The sequence below is a fragment of the Carcharodon carcharias genome, chromosome 23, assembly GCF_017639515.1.
Source record: "Carcharodon carcharias isolate sCarCar2 chromosome 23, sCarCar2.pri, whole genome shotgun sequence".
Lineage (NCBI taxonomy): Eukaryota > Metazoa > Chordata > Chondrichthyes > Lamniformes > Lamnidae > Carcharodon > Carcharodon carcharias.
The window spans coordinates 5,425,572-5,446,278 of NC_054489.1; the positions used below are offsets into that span (position 1 = coordinate 5,425,572).

At 42.8% G+C, this 20,707-nt stretch overlaps 1 protein-coding gene across 5 annotated transcripts in view; it reads left to right on the forward strand.

Annotated features, from left to right (window-relative positions):
* Positions 1–18,035, forward strand: part of LOC121268935 (sorting nexin-11-like) — a 114,322-nt gene extending 96,287 nt beyond the window's left edge. For 4 of the 5 annotated variants that reach the window (XM_041173220.1, XM_041173223.1, XM_041173222.1 and 1 more), the window contains exons 8-9: positions 13,809–14,009; positions 15,454–18,035. In XM_041173220.1, coding sequence (XP_041029154.1) covers positions 13,809–14,009; positions 15,454–15,544 — 292 coding nt within the window. In that variant the 3' untranslated portion in view covers positions 15,545–18,035. Of the gene's footprint in view, positions 1–13,808; positions 14,010–15,453 lie in introns of those variants that run through there. The other variant, XM_041173225.1, reaches the window with a different exon arrangement.
* The last annotated feature ends 2,672 nt before the right edge of the window (positions 18,036–20,707 follow it).

A 20,707-nucleotide genomic window follows, 5' to 3' on the forward strand; every position in this document is an offset into this window, starting at 1 on the left:
CCCTGATTGCTGCCACGTTGTGGTACCGGCTGGTCATTTTGACCCCCGCCCTGGATTTTGCCACAGAAGTCCAGACAATCTTCTGGGACAAAAGGCTGCAAAGGGTTACTGCTAAGGCTCTGAGTCTCCCACTTAGGGAGGGAGGTCAGGCACTGATGTGCCTACGCACCCAGGTGGTGACTTTCCGTCATCTGGACCTGCAGTGATACCTTTACATAGAACCTCCTCCGAGATGGTGTGCCCTGACGATGCATTTTTCCCATCAGGTGCAAGGTCTGAATTATATTGAGCAGCTCCTGTTTGTAGAGCTGAGGGACATCGTGGCACCTTGCAGGCGTTGCCTGCCTTTTACCAGGACCTGATCAAAGTCTGGAAACATGGTCACCTTGCATCGCAATTCTCTGCTGTCAGGAGTAGTGGCTATCGTCAGAGAGCCACTATTCAGGAATCCGCACTCCGCCAGAGAGGATGGCTGTGGCTGCCGGGGTGACCAGGATCAGGGACGTGCTGAGCGGTGGAGGAGTGGCTGGATGCTTCCACAGGAGTTGGCGCATCGCATATTGGTGAAGTCCGACTCGTGGCCAGTGCCATCCATGACCTCAGGACGGTCGTGCTCGGCCCCGATGTCATACGTGGTCTCAAGGACATTCGGGTGCACAGTGGTCTTCCGTCCAAGCGTACCCCTGTTCGGACAGAATTCCACGTTGGTCCCAAGCCCCGAACCCTCCCTCGGGAGCTGGAGTCCTGCAACCTGAGTTGCCTCGTGGAAATGCCCTCTGTGCCCTTTAGCATGGCATGCAGGGGTTTCCTCTCTGGGCTGCTGCTGCATACCCTTCACCTCCTTGTCCTCGCCCGCTGCCTGGACGTGCCTTGTTGCCATCCGGCAGTGGAAGCCCCCAGTGGAGGGCCCTCTATGGGGCTGCCCTGCCCCTTACCATCAGGGACCTGGGGTGGAGGGTGTTGCATGTGGCAGTCCCAGTACAACCGTAGGATGTGTCAGTTCATGGACTCTGAAGATGCCTGTGTTTTTTCCAGCCTTGTAGAGTCCATGGACCAGCCTATGTAAGTCGTTGTAGGCTGCACCCTCTTTTTTAGTTATTTGAAGAGTCTTTTACCGTTGGTTTGTTTGCACTTCTCTCCCACACTCCTGATCTACGGGTCCCAGTGCTGAGGGGGACAGGGAGGGAGGAGGACCTCCTCGTGAACCTGGGCCTGGCCAAGTTGGCCATTTAACAGGTCCAGGCAGACTGGGTGATCGAAGGCGTTGTCCAGCCCAACTGTATGCCCTTCCTCCGCAACAATGTTCGCAGAGTGTCTGTGGAAAGGGAGCACATGGTGTTCGCCGGCACTGTCAAGGCCTTCCATGCTTGGTGGGCATCACGGGCACCGGGATGCTTTATGGACCCGTTTAATCACATTTATTTGGTGTTGTAAGTTTCCTTTAAATTTTGTCTTTTGTTTTTGCAGTATCTCTTTAAGCAGCTGCCTTTTTACTTTGTCCCTGATTTTGTTCATTTAGTTTATCTGGTTTGTAACAAAAGAGTTACCCAGCTCTTTCCCCATTGTCATGCTAATCTTTCCTTTTCATATGAAATTCTCTTTCAAAAGTTACCGTTGAATTTGTGGCCATCAGCCTCTCAAGCAGATCATGAAGGGTGAGGTACCAGAAAGCAGCTAGGCTCCAGGAATATTCCAGCATGAGCGTCTTCAGGAGAGGAGAGGAGGGAGAAAAGAAAGAACGTGAAAGAAAGAAATATTTGCATTTATACCGTACCTTTTACAACCTCAGGACATTCCTGAAGTAAATTTGAAATGTAGTCACTGTGGTAACAGTGGAAACACAGTAGCCTATTTGCGCACAGCAAGCTCCAGCAAACAGTAATGTGTTAATGATCATGTCATCACTTTTTTAGTGATATTGGTTGAGAGATAAACATTGGCCAGGATATCAGGAAGAACTTCCCTGCTTTTCGAAATAGTGCCATGAAATATTTTATGTCCATTTGGGAAGGCAGACAGGTTTTATTGCCTCCTCTGAAAGACAGGACCTCCAACAGTGCAGCATTTTTTCAGTACTGCACTGTCCCATCCTCAATTTTGTGCTCAAGTCTTTGGAGTGGAACTTCAACCCACAGTCTTCTGACTCTTGAAAAGAAGTAGCTTCATTTAGTAGAGATGAAGAGACAGCATGCACCCTGTCCCGGTTTGTCATAGCCATGGAGTTATGTAGACAACCATGTTTCAGACATTCCTACTGATAACTGGGAGTTAGCCGGCCTGCTTGTTCTAGTGGTTCCTCCAAGACTTCCTTACTGATGACAGGATGTTTTGTGAATTACTATTGTTGATTAAAGTGGGATCTTCTGCATTTTTAATTAGAAATAGAACTGATTGTAAATGTGGTTTTTGATCATTCATCCAAACTATCAAAACCCACAGCAGGAAATGGGGCAGCACCATTAGAGCATCAACCACTACAATTCATATGCAGCGCTTTAGGAACATAGGAGCAAGAGTGGGCCATTCAGCCAATCAAGCCTGCTCTGCCTTTCAGTACAACCATGGCTGATCATCCACTTCAATGCCTTTTTCCCACACTGTCCCCATATACCTTTACATCATTGGTATTTAGAAATCTGTCAATCCCTGCTTTAAACATAATCAGTGACTGAGCTTCCACAGCCCTCTGGTGTAGAGAATTCCAAAGATTCACAACCCTCTGAGTAAAAGAAAATTCTCCTCATCTCGTTCCTAAATGGCTTCCCCCTTATTTTGAAATTGTATCCCCTGGTTCTAGGCTCCCCAACCAGAGGAAACATTTTACTTGCATCTACCCTGTCTATCCCTTTAATCATTTTGTCGGTTTCAATGAGATCACCTCTCATCCTTCGAAACTCTAAAGAATACAGGCCCAGTTTCCCCAATCACTCTTCATAGGACAGTCTCGCCATCCTGGGAACAAGCCTGGTGAACTTCTTTGCATTCCCCTATGACAATAATATCCTTCATAAGGTAAGGGGACCAAAACTGCACACAGTACTCCAGGTGCGGTCTAACCAATGTTCTATACAATTGAAACGAGACTTTGCTACTTCTGTACTCAAATCCTCTTGCGATAAAGGCTATCATGTTATTAACCTTCCTAATTATTTTCTGCACCTGCATGTTAGCTTTCAGTGCCTTATTGATGAGGATACCCAGGTCCCTTTGTATATCTACACTTTCTAATCTCTTACCATTTCGGAAATAATCTGCACATCTGTTCCTTCTACCAAAGCGAATAAACTCACATTTTTCCACATTATATTCCATCTGCTGTGTTCTTGGCCATCACTAGGTCTGTCTAAATCCTCTTGAAGCTGCTTTGCATCTTCCTCACAACACACAATCCCACCTAGCTTTGCTTCATCCTCAAACTTGGAAATATTACATTTGGTTCCCACATCCAAATCATTGATATATATATTGTGAACAGTTGGGGCCCAAGTACTGATCCTTGAGGTACCCCACTAGACACAGCCTGTCAATGTGAGAATGATCTGTTCATTCCTATTCTTTGTTTTCAGCCTGTTAACCAATCCTTAACCCATGCAGTATATTACCTCCTATCCCATGTCCTTTAATTTTGCTAACCAACCTCCTGTGGGGGACTTCATCAAAGCCTTCTGAAAATCCAAGTATACCACATCCTCTTTATCAATTCTGTTAATAACATCCTCAAAAACTTCAACAGGTTCATCAAACATGATTTCCCATTCATAAATCCAGTTTAATGCCAAGAAAACTTATGATCTGGAATACACTACCAGAAAGGATGATGGAAGCAGATTCAGCAATAACTTTCAAAAAGGCATTTGGAGAAATACTGAAAGGGGACACGTTTTGTATGGTTATGGGGAAAGGGCAGTGGAACAGGTCTAACTAGATAGCTCTTTCAAGGATTGGCATAGGCACAATGAGATGAATGGCCTTCTTCCATGCTGTATCATTCTCTGATTCTCTGTTTTTCATTTACATGTCAACTTTAATCACTTCATGACACTTCACAGCTTTACAAATTGCTTTAGAGTCAATTAAGTACTTTTGAATTGTAGCCACGGTCGAGAAAACGTGGCAGCCAGTTTGACAGAACAAGCTCCCATAAACAGACATTGAGCAGATCTGCTTTAGGTGTTGGTTGAGGGACAATTATTGGCCAGGACACTGGGGAGAACTTTGCTGCTCTCCTTTGAATAGTGCCATGGGATCTTTTACATCCACCTGAGAGGGCAAATGATGCCTTGGTTTACTCAAAAACCAGCATCTCCAACATTGTAGCACTTCCTGGAGTATCAATCTAGATTATGTGCTCAGCTCCCTAGAGTGGGACTTGAACCCATGACCTCTTGACTTCAAGGTGAGAGTGCTACCCTCTGAGCCATGGCTGAATCATCTTGTCAGCTGAAAATAACTGCCTTGATTTCCACTCTCCCTAAAGCCCATTCGTTGCCTAGACTTCAAGAAACTACAGAAAGGTGTCCGGTTCCCCATTTGAATCCGTTTTATCCTTTTGTTGCAACGCCCCCACCACGCCTCCACTTCACCTCCCCCAGAGTGAGAACTTTGCTTGACTGCTTTCACTGGCACGTTGTTGTGGAACACCCCAATTCCCTACCAGCCTATGCTGCTCATCATGAACATTGGAAAGCCTGTTTGACTCACCTTAGTAATGCCTCTGATGCTCCCACACACTGGCTGCAAGAGACTCGCACACAGCTAATAATGTGGAGTCTGTTTTATCTGTTTAGATCACATCCTGTCTGGAATTAAAGCAGACAGAATTAATCTTAAACTTCCTGCCTGGGGGAGGATAAAACTGAAACACAGCAACACACAGCCTAATTCACTGTGAAGCTAAACAAAGCCAGGAGCTGTTTTTCAAGATCGTTTTAAAAAAAGAAGCCAGTCCAACTCTAAAAGCTTGATTTTTTTTTTCCCTGAAAGGTGAAATGTTTATTTTTCTTCTCTCCCCTGCATTACAGCACAGAAACAAAAAGTGCCGACTTCTGCTGAAATACAAATTCACAAGAGCCATTAGGCACCCGCATGGTCACCTTTTGCAAGCTAAACCCAGCAGCTGTCATCTACATATGAACAGCGTCTTTAACGGGCTAAAATACTTCACGTAGGAGAATGGGATGGTGAGCAATAGGACAATTAGTGGGGGGAATTACCCAAACACAACCAAAAAGGCAGCTCTTTGTGGTGAGGAAAGAGATTTAGTGAGACAAGCTGATGGCCTAATGAGTCTCATCAGATTATTCAAGTAATTGGGGTGAACACAGACCAGATGTTCCCCTGAAACCAATGCCCTTTAAGGGGTCATTGGATAGTGACCACTGATTTTCCAGAATCTAGCCCAGGAATGCTTGAGGCTAACTGTAGCAACCCACCTGAGACAGGATAACTATATGTGTCCAGTACACAGTGGGTAGGAACATCAGAAAAGGAGGAGGCCATTCATCCCTTTAAACTTGTTCTGCCATTCAGTTAGGTCATGGCTGATCTGTATCTTCACTACCTACTCACCTTGGTTCCCTTATTTAATACCCTTACCAATGTTCCCTCTAACTTCTGTATGCCATGTGCGGCCAGCTTGTTGCACTGGTTGTCTCTTTAAGATTAATCCATGGCCGCGCATACGTGCATCTTAAAGGGAATGTTGCTTGTGCACAGCTCTTTCCGCACAAGTTAAGAGAATGTTGACCCTCATCCAACAAAAAATTTGCCAGAGATACTTTTGAAATCTACAATTGATCTAGTCTTTTTGAGGAGCAATTTCTAGATTTCCATGACCCTTAATGTGAAGAAGTGCATCCTGACATTATCCCTGATGGGCCTAGCTCTAATTTTAAGATTATTTCTTCTTGTTTGGGTTCCCCCCACCAGAAGAAGTAATTTACACTGGGAACAAGTCACTTCTGGCTGGTACTGTAGGTTCGTGTGTGTCTCAATGTTAACTCCTGTACATGTACAGTACTATGAGTAAAGTGGAGTGACTCACGCCATAGTAAGGTATTAAAGCTGGGCTTAAGCTGTTAGGGGAGTGTCAGCCTTTCAAGTGCCCTTAAAAGGCGATCCTGTACCCTGAAGAGCTAACCTGCCTTGAATGAATTCTGTTAATTATTTTACACTGTTGTAATATCCCCTTTTTTAATAGGATTGGGTTAAAACCCAATAACGGCTATAATCTGTTTGCTCCTACATGCTTTCTAAATCAGGCAGAGACTGTAAGATGGAGGAGCCACTGGGTGCTTGCATTAATGAATAGATAACCTGTTAGAAACAAGAGCGCTAACAAGTAAAGCATTGTCCAGAAACCTTTTGGGACTTTTCTTACACGATAAGTTTCTAGTAAAAGTGTCAGCAATGGTGTCTGTTAAATGAGCGAAAACAAAATAAGAAAATTAAAACCACAACACAGAGAAGAGGCCAGTGAGACACATCTGGTGTAGCAGTAAGCTTGCAGGCTCATTGTGCTGAGTAAGGCAATCTTAGGGGAACTGCAATTCTTCTCAGTGTCCTTCCCTGGCCTCAAGCTTTCCCTATCTCTATAACCGCCAGCCCCACAACTCTCCAAAATTTCTGCATCCTCCAATTCTGACCACTTGCACATCCCCAATTTTAATTTTAATTTTTCCACTACTGGCAGCTGCCAGACCCTAAGAATTCCCTCCCCAAATCTCTCCATCCCCTACCTCTTTTTTCAATTAAGTCGCTCTTTAAGACCTACATCTTTGACCAAGCTTTTGGTCACCTGCCCTAATATCTCTTTCTGTGGCTTTGTGGTGAATTTTGAATTAATAATGATCTTCTGTAGTGCCTTAGTACATTTTACTATACTAGTGACACTATATTAATGCAAGTTGTTGTTGTAAGCTGTTGTTGGAGCAGGAAGAAGGATAAAGTAGGCAGGTGTACCTGCCCCTGACCACTATCCAGTGATATTTATTGGAAAGTGCATGTGGCAGGACAAATCCAACTGGGATCTGATGCCCACGACCCCCGCCCCCCCCAGCCACATATTCAGATAAGCTGCTGGCTTGCAATCCTTGATTTTCCAATTGGTGTTAAAATAATGCTAACAGGTCCAAATCTCCAAACCTCATTGGCTCAAGTAAGACATGAAGAATGGCTGCTTAACTGCAATGCAGGAGGGCAGTTAGTGCCTTTGGGACCTTACTCCTGTGAGAATCAACCAGCATCTTTAGGAGATCCAAAAAGACTTGGGGGCCCATGTGCATAAATCATTAAAATGCAATGAACAGGTATAGAAAATAATCAGAAAAGCTAATGGTATGCTTTTCTTTATACCTTGCGGACTAGCATACAAAGGCATAGAAGTTAAGTTGCGCTATACAAACTCCACACCTTAGGAAGTATATATTGGCCTTGGAGGAAGAGCAGCATAAATTTATCAAAAAGGTACCTGGACATCAAGGGATAAATCACAAGGATAGATTGCACAAACTAGGGTTGCACTCCCCAGAATTTAGAAGATCAAGAGATGTCTTTAATCAAAATTGTCAAGATATTAAGGCAAATTGCTAGGGTAGGTGGAGACAATCTATTTCTGATCTATGTCTGCTAGTCAGGGAGTCTAGTAGTACTGGATATATTCTAAAACTTAGAGTCAGCTCTTTCAGAAATTTTAGGAAATATCTCCACATGCAAAAGATGGTAGAAATTTAGAGCTTTTCCACAAACAGCTATTGATGCTAGATGAATTGTTAATTTTAAATAAGATTTTTGTCAACCATAGGTATTAAGGGATATGAGATAAAAGCAGATGTATGGAGTTAGGTCACAGACCAGCCATGATTTCACTGAATGGCTGAACAAGCTTGAGGGGTAAAATGGCCTCGTTCTGTCCCTGTGAAAGTTAGGACAGACAAAAAACACAGAAGGGAAAATAATCTGAAGAAGAATTTACCTGGAGTTTTCTTGTGATTGAGCAAGGTTTAATTCCATTTTGCATCTGTGCAGTCAGTGTCCCTGTTTTCATGTACGTGGGACATACTTCTTGTGTGGAAAGATACTGTGAAACATCAATATTTCCTGCACTCACTGGCACTTTCTGTGGTATGATAATCCATTGAGTAGATGCTGTCAGCAAAAATAATCATCCCCTATGTTAAAGAATAAATACAGCAAATGCAGGTTACTTCAGGAAACAGTACAATTTATTAAACGCTATGAACTATACAATGGCCATTGGGAGGAGATCACAACGGATCTGCTTGAAGTTACAGTGTTCAACAAGCAGTATTTATACAGTACAATTACGTGACTGCAGCATATTTACACAGTGATCTTATTAACTTGCCCTTCTTTATTCTCTTATAATTATATCTATGTTAGCTAATTGATTTTGCTTACCCTTACAGTTTCTTGATCATCCCTTATCTCTTCTAACAATGTACTATTCATTCATTGAGACAACATCTGTTTGTGTTATATGGATTCGAAACATTAACTGTGTTCCTCTCCGCAGATGCTGTCAGACCTGCTGAGTTTTTCCAGGTATTTTTATTTTTGTTTTGGATTTCCAGCATCTGCAGTTTTTTGCTTTTATCTGTTTGTGTTTATTGTGTTATGTATCCTTTTTATCTACTCTTTACCTAACTTTTGATCTCAGGTCATTTCACATGTCCAGGCTTGTTCTTATTTTTTTGTTCTTGCTTCCCTTTATAATTTAACCCTTTAGGTGATTTTTCTTTCTCACCTAATTATAGCTCCCATTTCTACTTCTTGCTCCCTTTGACTAATGTCAAATACACTTCCTCAAGAACTCTGGGCAACCTGCGTTTCTCCTAGTCTCAGAATGTGTGCAATACTATAAGAAATAACCATTCCAAACTACCCAGACAATCGATTAACATGATAGGCCACTTTGCAAGGTGTTAATGAATCGACTCCATAGTGTGAGCTGAGCAAGAAGTCATGGCATGTACCCTTCTCCGAAGCAGTTTGGTTTTTACAATATTGCAAGTGCCATTCAGTTTTGACCTATCTGAGTTCATAACTTGCCCTGGTGAAATCACAAGACAAGCCCTCTGGGCTGATAGGCTGGTACCATAGGTACTTCATCGCTGTACCCATTCAAACATTTGGCCCGAGCCCAATCCTGTACTCAGCACTATCCATACTTGCACAACACGGGCCAGTCGTTGCTTATTGTAACAAACCTTCACAGTAAATAAGATAAAAGATATCACACCTTTCACAACCTCTGGGCATTTGAAAATGTTTTATGGCCAATTAAATACTTTCCAAGCATCATTATATTTTAATGTAGAAAACATAGTGGCTAATTTGTGTGCAGTGATCCCCTATAAATGCAGATAATGATCAGATACTTTGTTCCATCGATGTTGGCTGAATTATTGGCTTGGAGGCCAGGAAGAAGTCCCTGCTCTTCTTCGAACTACTGCCATGGAATGTTTTTATTTTCAAATCCCTCCATGTCCTCGCTCCTCCCTATCTCTAACCTCCAGACGATGACTGTCACTGGCAATTCCCCACGTTAGTAACCTCACTCTCAGCTGGGTTAATGATAGGATCACTACATTTGGGTCAGAAAGGGAAAAATCCAGAGTTTGCATTTTCATTTGAGATACTTCAGCCTCTGGTGGGTGTGTTTACATGTTGCTCACATGGTCAAATAGCACAGTGACATTGCTATCTGATCCACATGTGAAGAAAAGCCATAGGGCCAAGAGGATTCCCTTTTGGAGGATTACCATCTCAGTGGAGATGTACCCAGCAAGAGTCAGTGTCTTCAGAGAAGGAAGGGAGAAATAAGGGAAAAATGTTTGCTCGGCTAGGGGAAGGGTACTGGAACTTCCAGTGCTTAATGCTCTCATGTCTTGAGAATGCTGAGTATCGGGGGTCAAGTGAGAGTTGGCTTTCTGAGTAATTAGTTATCCATCAGCCGATTTATATTCAGAAAAGTGAGACTGAAGGAGATATTAAACCTTCTGCTTAAACTTGCATTATGTGCATGGACTATGAAACTATATAGTTAATACAATTACCCCAAGGCTCCAAAATAACTTCTGTTTAAAATCCAAGACACTCTTCCTATGCCTATTTCCTGACACTAATTCATTTTTATCATTTGAACTATGCTACACAGTAAAAGCAAGTTTCAGGTGGATGTGCTCCACCTACTAACAGACTAGTTTGAAGAAATTATCAGCTGCATTTATAAATTGTGTTTGCTGCTGATGTGATGATCTAAGTGAAAAATTCTAGACAGGATGGATTTTATTCTTTACAGTTAATGAAGTACTTTTTGAAGTATAGTCACTGTTGTAATGTAGGGAAAGTGGCAGCCAATTTGCACACCAAGTTTTTAGTGATATTAGTTGAGGGATGAATATTGGCCTGGACACTGGGAGAATGCTCTGTTCTTCTTTAAAATAGTCGCATGGAATCTTTTACATTTGCATGAGAGGATAAACAGGGCCTCAATTTAAAGTCTCATCTAAAAGAAGACAGCTCCAACAGTGCTGCACAACCACAGTACTGCACTAGAGTGTCAACCTGGATGTTGGTTGAAGTATAAATGTTGGTCAGGACACTGGAGAACCACACCCTACTTTCTTCAAAATTGTGCCGTGGCATCTTTTATGTCTACCTGAGAGGATAGATGGAACCTTGGTTTGGCCTCATACAAAAGATGGCGCCTCTGGAGTGGGACTTGAATCCGTAAACTTCTGACAAAGAGCTGAGTGTGCTAACTAACTGAACTATGGCTGACACCTTAATGATCTTGACACGCTGGGCAAGGAGGAAGTAATCAGCCCTGGTTCCTAGCCTAGGTATTCTATAGTGATCGTTGCTGAGAAGTGCGCATGTTGGTTGTTTTAGGTAATAATAGATTTCAGGTACAATTGGCATTGCCAACACTCCAGGATTGCCCTGGAGTTCCCAGGAATTAACAACTAACCTCCTGGAGACAAACAATGAGGAAAAGAATCATTTGCTGTAAACAAATTGTGGATTTTTTTTTTGAGTACTTCTGTCTACTATTCTAAAATGTATTGGAGATGGCGAAAGAAGGCTGTTCGACTGGGTGGGGCAGTTGGGTTATTGGCTGAAACCTCCAGAAATGTCCCAACCAGAGTTGAATATCCAAGATACAATGTTCTCCTATTTGAATATCTTGCTGTCTAGACTTAGACATGTGGAGTGCTTTGTTGAATGGTTACCCTGTAAGAATCAGCAGCTTCAGGAGAAGAATAGAGAAGACTAGAAAATTAAGCTGAACTGCACAACCGATTTCTTGCACTTTGTGGGTTTTGTGGGCTGAGTGGAAATCCACTTGCACTGAAATGGTTTAGCAAATGGGAATTATAATCTTTGCAAAACTTTCTTGCCTTATTTTCCTGACAGAGCAAGCAGGTTGCTTTAATTTTAATTTGTGGAGATGACTGTGTGAATCAGGATATCAATCAGACAAATCTGTGATCAGCTTCCCCCACCCCTGGCTAATGATGTGCTCCAGTATTGCTAAGCGTGTTATGGTTCATTGGAAAATGATCTTATCAGGGTCTGCCTGCTATTCTAAATCAGAAAAGCACTCACAGACATTTTAAGTGTCACAGCAACCCTCACTCAGGGAAATCAACTGACTCTGGTGTACTGCAAATCTGATTTAAACCAGTTCTCTGCAGATCACTGTTTAGAAGGGCAAGACAGTTTGTGTTGTCTGTTTGCAATCACTTCTACAAAAATAAATAATCGGACTCAAAGGCTTTGATGGTGCTTCTTTCCTGTGCATCACTTCCATATGTAATAACAAGAGTAAAATCAAAATGTTTGTATATTTGGATGCAGTTTCAGTGTTTCCTGCTTCTCTGCTGAAATTGCCATCATTGTGGAGCAAAATTATTTGGGGTGATTTTACCTGTCTGATCATCCTTATTTCTGGGTTTTTGACGATGAGTCCAGCAGGATTTTTAACCCACGAGGGCCTACTGAGCAGTATCTCACTCTCACTTGATATCTACACACAGATACCTTTCATCAGGAGTCACTGGACAATCAGGAGCAAGAATCCCAGTTCATGCACCTCACCTACTCCAGCAATACTGAGGACAAGTGTGGTGTGTCAGCAGTGATCAAGTAAATTAACCAAATCCTCTGTTCCTGATCACTGCTCCATGACCCCTGCTGTGTGTATGTGTGTGTGTGTGTGTGTGTGGGTGGGTGGGGAGTAAGGACAGAATTGAGCTTAGCTTTAACGCCTTCCCATCACTATCTATGCCTCAAACTACATAGAATCGTACCACACAAAAGGAGGCCATTAGGCCCATCATGCCTGTGCCGTCTCTTGGAAAGAGCTATTCAAGGAGGCGATGGCATAGTGGTATTGTGGCTGGGCTTGTAATCCAGACATCCAGGGTAATGCTCTGGGGACCTGGGTTCAAATCCTGCCATGGTAGATGGTGGAATTTGAATCCAATTTAAAAAGAAAATCTGGAGTTAAAAGTCTAATGGTGACCAAGAAACCATTGCTGTAAAAACCCATCTGGTTCACTAATGTCCTTTAGGGAAGGAAACCTGCTGCCCTTAACTGGTCTGGCCTGCATGTGACTCCAGACCCAGAACAATGTAGCTGACTCCTAAGAATGCCCTCTGAACAAGGGCAACTAGGGATGGACAATAAATGCTGGCCTAGCCAGCGATGCCCACATCCCATGAATGAATAATTATTTCCACTTCCCTTCTCTTTTCCTAAAGCCCTGTATCTAGTTGCTTTACTAATGTTTATCCAATTCCCATTTTGAAAGTTACTATTGAATCTGCTCCAACTGCCCTTTCATTCAGTGCATTCCAGATTGTAACAACTCACTGCATTAATATGGAGGACGGTTACTTGGTATCATGGCAGCCGGTACATGTAGAATGGCCCAGGAAGAGTCGCTACCTTCTGGACATTAAAGGCAAAACTGGAGAGAGGGGAGCCCAACCCCGTATATATTACTCAAGCTGTGTATTACTACATGTTTCATACACCAGATTACATACATAAGATAAACGACACAGAAACAGGCCATTCGGCCCAACCAGTTCATGCTGGTGCTTATGCTCCACTCAAGCCTCTACCTATCTTTCCTTCTCTACCATCGCAATCCTTTATTCCCTTCTCCTTCATATGCTTGTCTAGCTTCCCTTTAAGTGAATCAATACTATTTGCTTCAAACACACCCTGTATTAGCAGGTTTTGCATTTTTAACACTCTCTGGGTAAAGAAGTTTCTTCTGAATTCCCTATTGGATTTCTTGGTGACCAGTTGTTCCCTTCCCACTCCTTAGTTTTTCAGCCATGGCTCACTCTCACCTTTGAGTCACATGTTGTGGGATCAAGTCCCACTCCAAAGACTTGAGATCAGAAATCTAGATTGGCACTCCAGGTGCCTCAGTGGGGGAATGCTGAATTGTTAGAGGTGATGTCTTTTGGATGAGACATTAAACCCAAGGTTCAGCCTGCTGTCTCAGATTCCCATTGCACTATTTGGAAGAAGAACAGGTGAGTTCTCCCTGGTGTTAAGGCCAACATTTAACCTTCAATAAACTTCACTAAAAAAGTTTATATGGGCATTATTACATTGCTATTTGTGGGAACTTTTTTGGCTGCTATGTTTCCCTATGTTGCAACAGTGACTACACTTCAAAAGTACTTAATTGACTGTTATGCACTTTGAGATGTCCCAAGGTTGTGAAAGGCACCATATGAATGAGGTTCTTTTTTTCTTTTAGGGTTCTCCACACGATGGTCTTTCTGTCCGACAGTCAACTCCACCTCTTCCTGCAGACTCAGCTGCCCACAGCACAGATTGAGTGTTGTGTCCAGGGGCAAACTCCATTCTCTGTCAACGAGGCCATCCTGGATAATGCCATGTGCAGAAAGAGTGTTCTGCTCAGAGAGGGTGCAGAGGCTATTGGCTACGAGTGTGAAAGGTGAGCATTAGGAGATGGAAAAGGTGATTACTGTAATGCACTTTAACTTTACACCAGCTCGGAAGACATGAAACAAATTCAACATTGACTGGTAAAACAGCCAGAGTGGAAATAATCATAGGGAAATTGCTAGAATCCATCATTAAGAATGGTATAGCAAGATACTGAGAAAATCATAATCTGATCAGGCAGTCAACATGGGTTTGTGAAAGGGAAATCATGTTTAGCTAATTTATTAGAATATTTTGAGGAAGTAACAAGCAAGGCGGATAAAGGGGAACCTCTGGATGTGGTGGACTTGGATTTTCAGAAGACACTTGATAAGGTGTCACATCAAAGGTTGCTACACAAGATAAGATTACATGGTGTAGGGGGTAACATACTAGCATGGATAAAGGATTTTTTTTACATGCACCAGAGAGAATAGAGTCTCAGTTTAACACCTCATCTGAAAGACGGCATCTCTGACAGTGCAGCACACCCTCAGAGCTGCAGTAAAGTGTCAGCCTGAAATATATCTTTGGAGTGGGACTTGAACCCACAAACTTCTGACTCAGAACATGAATGTGGCCCACTGAGCCAAGTTGGCATGAGTTGATGAGCCAGGATGAAGGAGAGGGAAAACTGAAAAGAAAGATAAGTGACCTGTAGAAATTTAATTATTTAACAACAAATCAGATGAGAATGTATTTTTGGTGCGATGTTGCCCTACACTGACTCAGAATTATCAGTCCAACCCTTGATCAGATGGCCTGGTAGTGCCAGACCAGGAGAAAAAGGAAATCACAAAACAAGGACCTGCTTATCTAAAAGATGGAGGAAACTCATCAGCAAGTGTAGTTTCTTCTGTCATTTTAAATTCCTCTGTAATTTTAAAACTTAAAACTGTTGGTGCTGGACTCCCGTAAAGGCCAGATCGGGTAAGGATGCTGGGTTTCGTTTACTAAAGTGAACCGTTTGGCTTCAGATGACATTGGAGCCAGGATTTAGTTTTGCAGATTTTTAAAAATGAAATTCAAATTCCCAAATTAGGATTTGAGTTCACATTCTCATGATTATTAGCCCAGGGTCTCTGGATTACTAACCTAGTAATATAACCATTACGTTACCATGCCCCAGTCACTGCACAGCCAAGGATTGTGCCCAGGTGAGCAGTAGGTGGCATCTGCTCCTCATCCTCTCTACATCAGTCACATGTTGACACAGGTGATCAGCTGCCTGACTGTATTTCCCTCTCTACATAAGAGAAGCACCTCTCATTTGGGATCGTGGGATCAGGAACTATTCAGGTAGGGGATTATAACGCTGATTCACAGTTCTTCACAATGCAGACTAGCGGTCCATTGGTGAGTTCTGACAGGATTGTGTTAGATGCTGCTAGACTGTGCTTAAAATCTATATGATGTCTCAGGAACTGACTCGTATGCTTTCTGCTTGTGGCCAGCTCACCCTCTCACATTTTGGCGAGTGACATCAAAACCAGCACCGAAATCCCTGCAACACCGGAAGAGCCAGCGGCCTCAGACAGAATATGAGGACCAAGTCGGAATGATATATTGTGTATTATTTTGAAATTACCCAGGTCCTTTGCATGCAATGATGTCCTATCACTTAAATGAGTTAAAATACTGAAGGGATTGAACACAGTCTAATATGTAGCTGTGATCCTCGGCTATGTGATACCGAAATATTGGACTGTCGCCTTGCGAAAGCAATTTTGAATTGATTGACATTTACTGCTTATTTCGGTAACAGGGTAGCAAAATAGATTAGAGAAGGAATTCCCAGCAAATTCAAAAATGCTTTTTAATGGGGGATATTTGTGGACTGTCTGTGATGGGTGTTGCTTGGAAGTAGAGACTGTGAGCTGGATGCCTCATCGTCCCATGAGGGAGATATTATGCCTTTGTTACCTCCAGACCCAACTATTCCAGTGGTTCCTGGTCAGCCTCCAACTTTCCTTACACCTCATCCAAATGTCTGCTGCCTGTACCCTAATTTATACAAAGTCCCGTTCACCCATCACCTCCTGTGCTTGCTGACCTACATTGACACCCCAGTCCAGTGATGTTTTGATTTTAAAATTCTCTACCTTGTTTTCAAATCCCATAAGACCATAAGATATAGGAGCAGAAATTAGGCCATTCGGCTCATCGAGTCTGCTCTGCCATTCAGTCATGGCTGATAAGTTTCTCAACCCCATTCTCCCGCCTTCTCCCCGTAACCTTTGATCCTCTTACCAATCAAGAACCTATCTATCTCAGTCTTAAACACACTCAATGACCTGGCCTCCACAGCCTTCTGTGGCAATGAATTCCATAGATTCACCACTCTGGCTAAAGAAGTTTCACCTCATCTCTGTTCTAAAAGGTCTTCCCTTTACTCTGAGGCTGTGTCCTCAGGTCCTAGTCTCTGCTACTAATGGAAACATCTTCCCCACGTCCACTCTATCCAGGCCTTTCACTATTCTCACTCCTTCCTCTCTCTGTAATCACCTCCAGCCTTCCAACCCTCCGAGATCTCTGCATCCTGGCCTCTTACCCAACCACTAGTTTTCATTGCTTCACTATTGGCAGCCATTCTTCAGCTGCCTTGGCCCGGAGCTCTGGAATTCCCTCCCTAAACTCTCCGCCTCTCTATCTCTCCCTCCTTCTCTAAGACACTCCATAAAACTACCTCTTTGACCAAGTTTTTGGTCATCTGACCTAATATCTCTTTAAGCGGCTCTGTTGTCAAATTTTGTCTGATGACGTTCCCTTGAAGCACCTTGCGATGTTTTACAATGTTAAAGGTGCTGTATAAATGCAAGTGTTTGCTGTACAGAGAAGCTACATTGTGCATATGCACAGAGAATGCTTAAGTCCTGTTAAATGGTTGAGTCACCTGTGTGGGTGTGTGTGGAGCAGAGCAATATTTGTTTCACAAATCAATTTTTGTAATGGTCAGCTCAATTCTTGCCCATTAGGATTGATAGGACCGTGGATTGAGGAAAATGGCAGAGGGGAATTTAGAGACAAATGTCCTACCCTCATTCCCACAAGCGTCATTAAATCTCCATGACTGAAGGGTGATGGCGACATCAATGACACCAGGGAAGGTGATTTTTCTGCTTGTAAATCACATTGTGGCTGTGTGCAAAAGTTGTGATGCTCCTAACTGGAAGAGGTCTGACCTTGTGGGGTAACTTGTTCCTGAAGAATAAAATGGCATCAAAGAATTACCTGCTTTACAAAGAGGGTGCACACACAACAGCCAGAAATCAGGCCAGTAGAAGGAAAATGGAAGACTTATTGTCAAAAAGCCAAAGAAGAGTACCCACTATTGTAACGTAGTAAACTGGAGCCAACTCGCACACAACAAGGTCCCACATGCAGCATTCTGATAATTATGTTTTAATGATGTTAGTTGAGGGATAAGTATTGGCCCAGGACAGTCTGCCTTTCTTTCTCGATGGGACCCTGGATTATATGTTCTCCTCTGAAAGATGACGACTCTGACAGTACGGAACTCCCTCAGTACTGACACTGGGAATCTCAGCTTGCATTTTGTGCTTAAATCCATGGAGTAGAGCTTGAACCCACAATAACCTTCTGACTCAGAAGTGAGAGGGTGATTCACTGAGCCGCAGCTGGTAAGTTGTGAAGCTTTGTAAAGTGGGCATGGTGGGGTTTCTGAGAGGTCTCGTTTCACTCCCCTTCCCTCCCCACTTCAATTGTATAGACTAATGAAAATGACTGGAGATGTAAACAGAGGTCACAAATGGAGACCCAGTTTTGATGCTGATTTTTAGTTTAAAAAAAGGGGACCAGCAGATTGCAGTGCAGTCTGTAGCAAACTAAAAATATACAGAAGCCCCATAAAAAGGCCACAGCTTTCACTGACAGGGTATAACCAGTATAGTTCAGTTGCAACCAGGTCTCTAGAAATAACAAATTAGGTAAAAATGCTGTTTGTGTATTTTGTTTCAGAGATTGAAAACATGTCTGCTAATTAAATAAAGTGAATGCACACAATTATTTAACACAGGACAAAGCAGTCCTCTTGATTGATATCTCATTCACCAGCTTAAACCACCACCTCAAAGGCAACTAGGGATGGGCAATAAATGCTGGCCCAGCCAGCGAAGCCCACATCCTGTGAATGAATTAAAAAAAACTCCCTCCATCGCGAGCGCACAGTAGCAGCAGAGTGTACCATCCACAAGATACAGTGCAGCAATCGTCAAGGTTCCTTTGATAGGATCTTCCAAGCCGGCCACCAGGACAACCTCTACCACCACAAAGGACCAGTGCAGCAGATGTATAGGAACACCACCACCTGCAAGTTTCCCTCCAAGTCACACACCATGCTGATTTGGAAATGTATTGGCCCTTGCTTCATTGCGACTGGGTTAAAATCCTGTGGGTGTACCTACACTACACAAACTGCAGCAAGATGACTCACCACCACCTCAGATGGGCAATAAGTGCTGGCCATGCCAGTGACACTCGCACCCAGAGAACACATACTGTAATTAAAGAAAACAGAGAATTGGTAAAGATGCAGAATGGGTAGTTGATCTGATTTTTTTTTTACTCACACAAGGACAAATATACCCCCCAGCATGTAGATTATTTTACTCCAGCTCTCACCTTCCCACAGTGTGCACTTATATCCTAAAACTATGTCACAGGGACACACCAGCTTCACACTCCTTTTTCAACTGACCATTTTTTTTCCAACGGGTTACGAATATCCCTCAAACTCAACAGAAATGAATAAAGCCAAGTGCTGTTCAGGGCTCTAAGACCTGGATGCCTTCAGTCTTGCCTCCTGCCATGCCATATTATTATTCAAGTGGAATAACTTTTCTAAAAGATAGAACGTATATTTATACAGAACTTCATTACATCTCTCAGCAACAGCTCACAGGGCTGCAGGTAAAAGGATTGAGTTTGACCACTTAATCTGCCTCTGGTTCAGAGAAGAATGTTCACCAGGAGAGCTCCCTGCCTCTCTTCAAATATTGTCATGGGATCTGCAATGTCAACATGAGCAAAGAGATGGGGAATCATAGAATCTTCTAGCACAGAAAGAGGCCATTCAGCCCATTGTGTCAGCTCTTTGAAAGAGTTGTCCAATTTAGTCCCACAGCTTTTTCCCTAAACCTCTGAAAATGAGTTCTCTTCAAGTTTGTTGGAGTCTGGTGCCACTACCCTTTCAGGTACTGTGTTCCAGATCTTAACAAACCTCTGTGTTTTCAAGTTTACTGTATTGAAGTACACTTCCTCTGATAATACGATAATAATATGTGCCTTTTACATATTTTGACATTTGAAAGTGGGAAAAGATTAAAACCTGGAACTCGGTGCTTTTGAAAATCCCAGTGAATTTGTTTGTGATATATGATCTGTGGGATGTGCAGCTGTAAAATAAAGCCTGTACATCATCAACTGGCTGGATAATTTTCCTAGTAACGGCAAATTATTTCCCAATTAGACCTGAAGTGACGATGTCACAGTCATTTATCCATCAACTGTGAACATTATTGCACATCAGCAAGATGGAAACACACTGACACTTGCTATCGACTGACACACAGCCAACATAAGATACACACTCAAGAAACAAAACAAATGGTTCTCCAGTATATGTTATAAATGATAGCAAGGAGAGATTTCCACCCAGTAATCTAATTTTAAGATCCAGAAGATTAGGTTACTGTGTTGCAATCACTCCCTGGTATCCATTAATCCTGCTACTATGCTCCCTTGTGAAATTTGTCACAGTGTTGCTCAGTACTGATGCTATCACAATAATTACTTATATCATAAAATCATACAGCACAGAACGAGGCCATTCAGCTCAATATACTTCTTTGAAAGAACAATCCATTTCGTCCACTTTTCCCATCCTCTCCCCCATATCCTGCAATTTTTTTCAAAAATTCATCCAATTCCCTTTTGAAAGTGTTACAGACAGGGCAGAGATGATAGGATGGTTTCCCCTTTTTCCACCTCTCGACTGACCACGACAGAGGACATTTAACAGTCAACCACATTGCTGTGGGTCCGGAGTCACATGCAGGCCAGAACAGATAAGGACAGCATCCCCCCTTGAGTGCTGTGTCTCTCAAGAACAGACAGGTTTTCTCATAAGTTTAAAAAAGAAATGTGTTTATTTCGCAGCACCTGAATGTAGTCAGGCAATTTAAACAGCGAGTCTTCAGCGCAGTTTAAACAGGGAGGCTTCAGGTAGTTTAAACAGTAAGACTTCGGGGCAGTTTAAACAGAGGCTTCAGGTAGTTTAAACAGTGAGACTGCGGTGCAGTTTAAACAGAGGCTTCAGGTAGTTTAAGCAGTGAGACTTTGGCGCAATTTAAACAGTGAGACTTCAGGTAGTTTAAACAGTGAGACTTCAGGATAGTTTAAACAGTGAGACTTCAGGGTAGTTTAAACAGTGAGACTTTGGGGCAGTTTAAACAGCGAGACTTTAAGCCAGTTTAAACAGCAAGACTTCAGGGTAGTTTAAGCAGTGAGACTTCAGGGTAGTTTAAACAGTGAGACTTCAGGGTAGTTTAAACAGTGAGACTTCAGGTAGTTTAAACAGTGAGACTTCAGGATAGTTTAAACAGTGAGACTTCAGGGTAGTTTAAACAGCAAGACTTCAGGCATTTTAAACAGTGAGACTTCAGGGCAATTATGTCAGTGAAATAATGT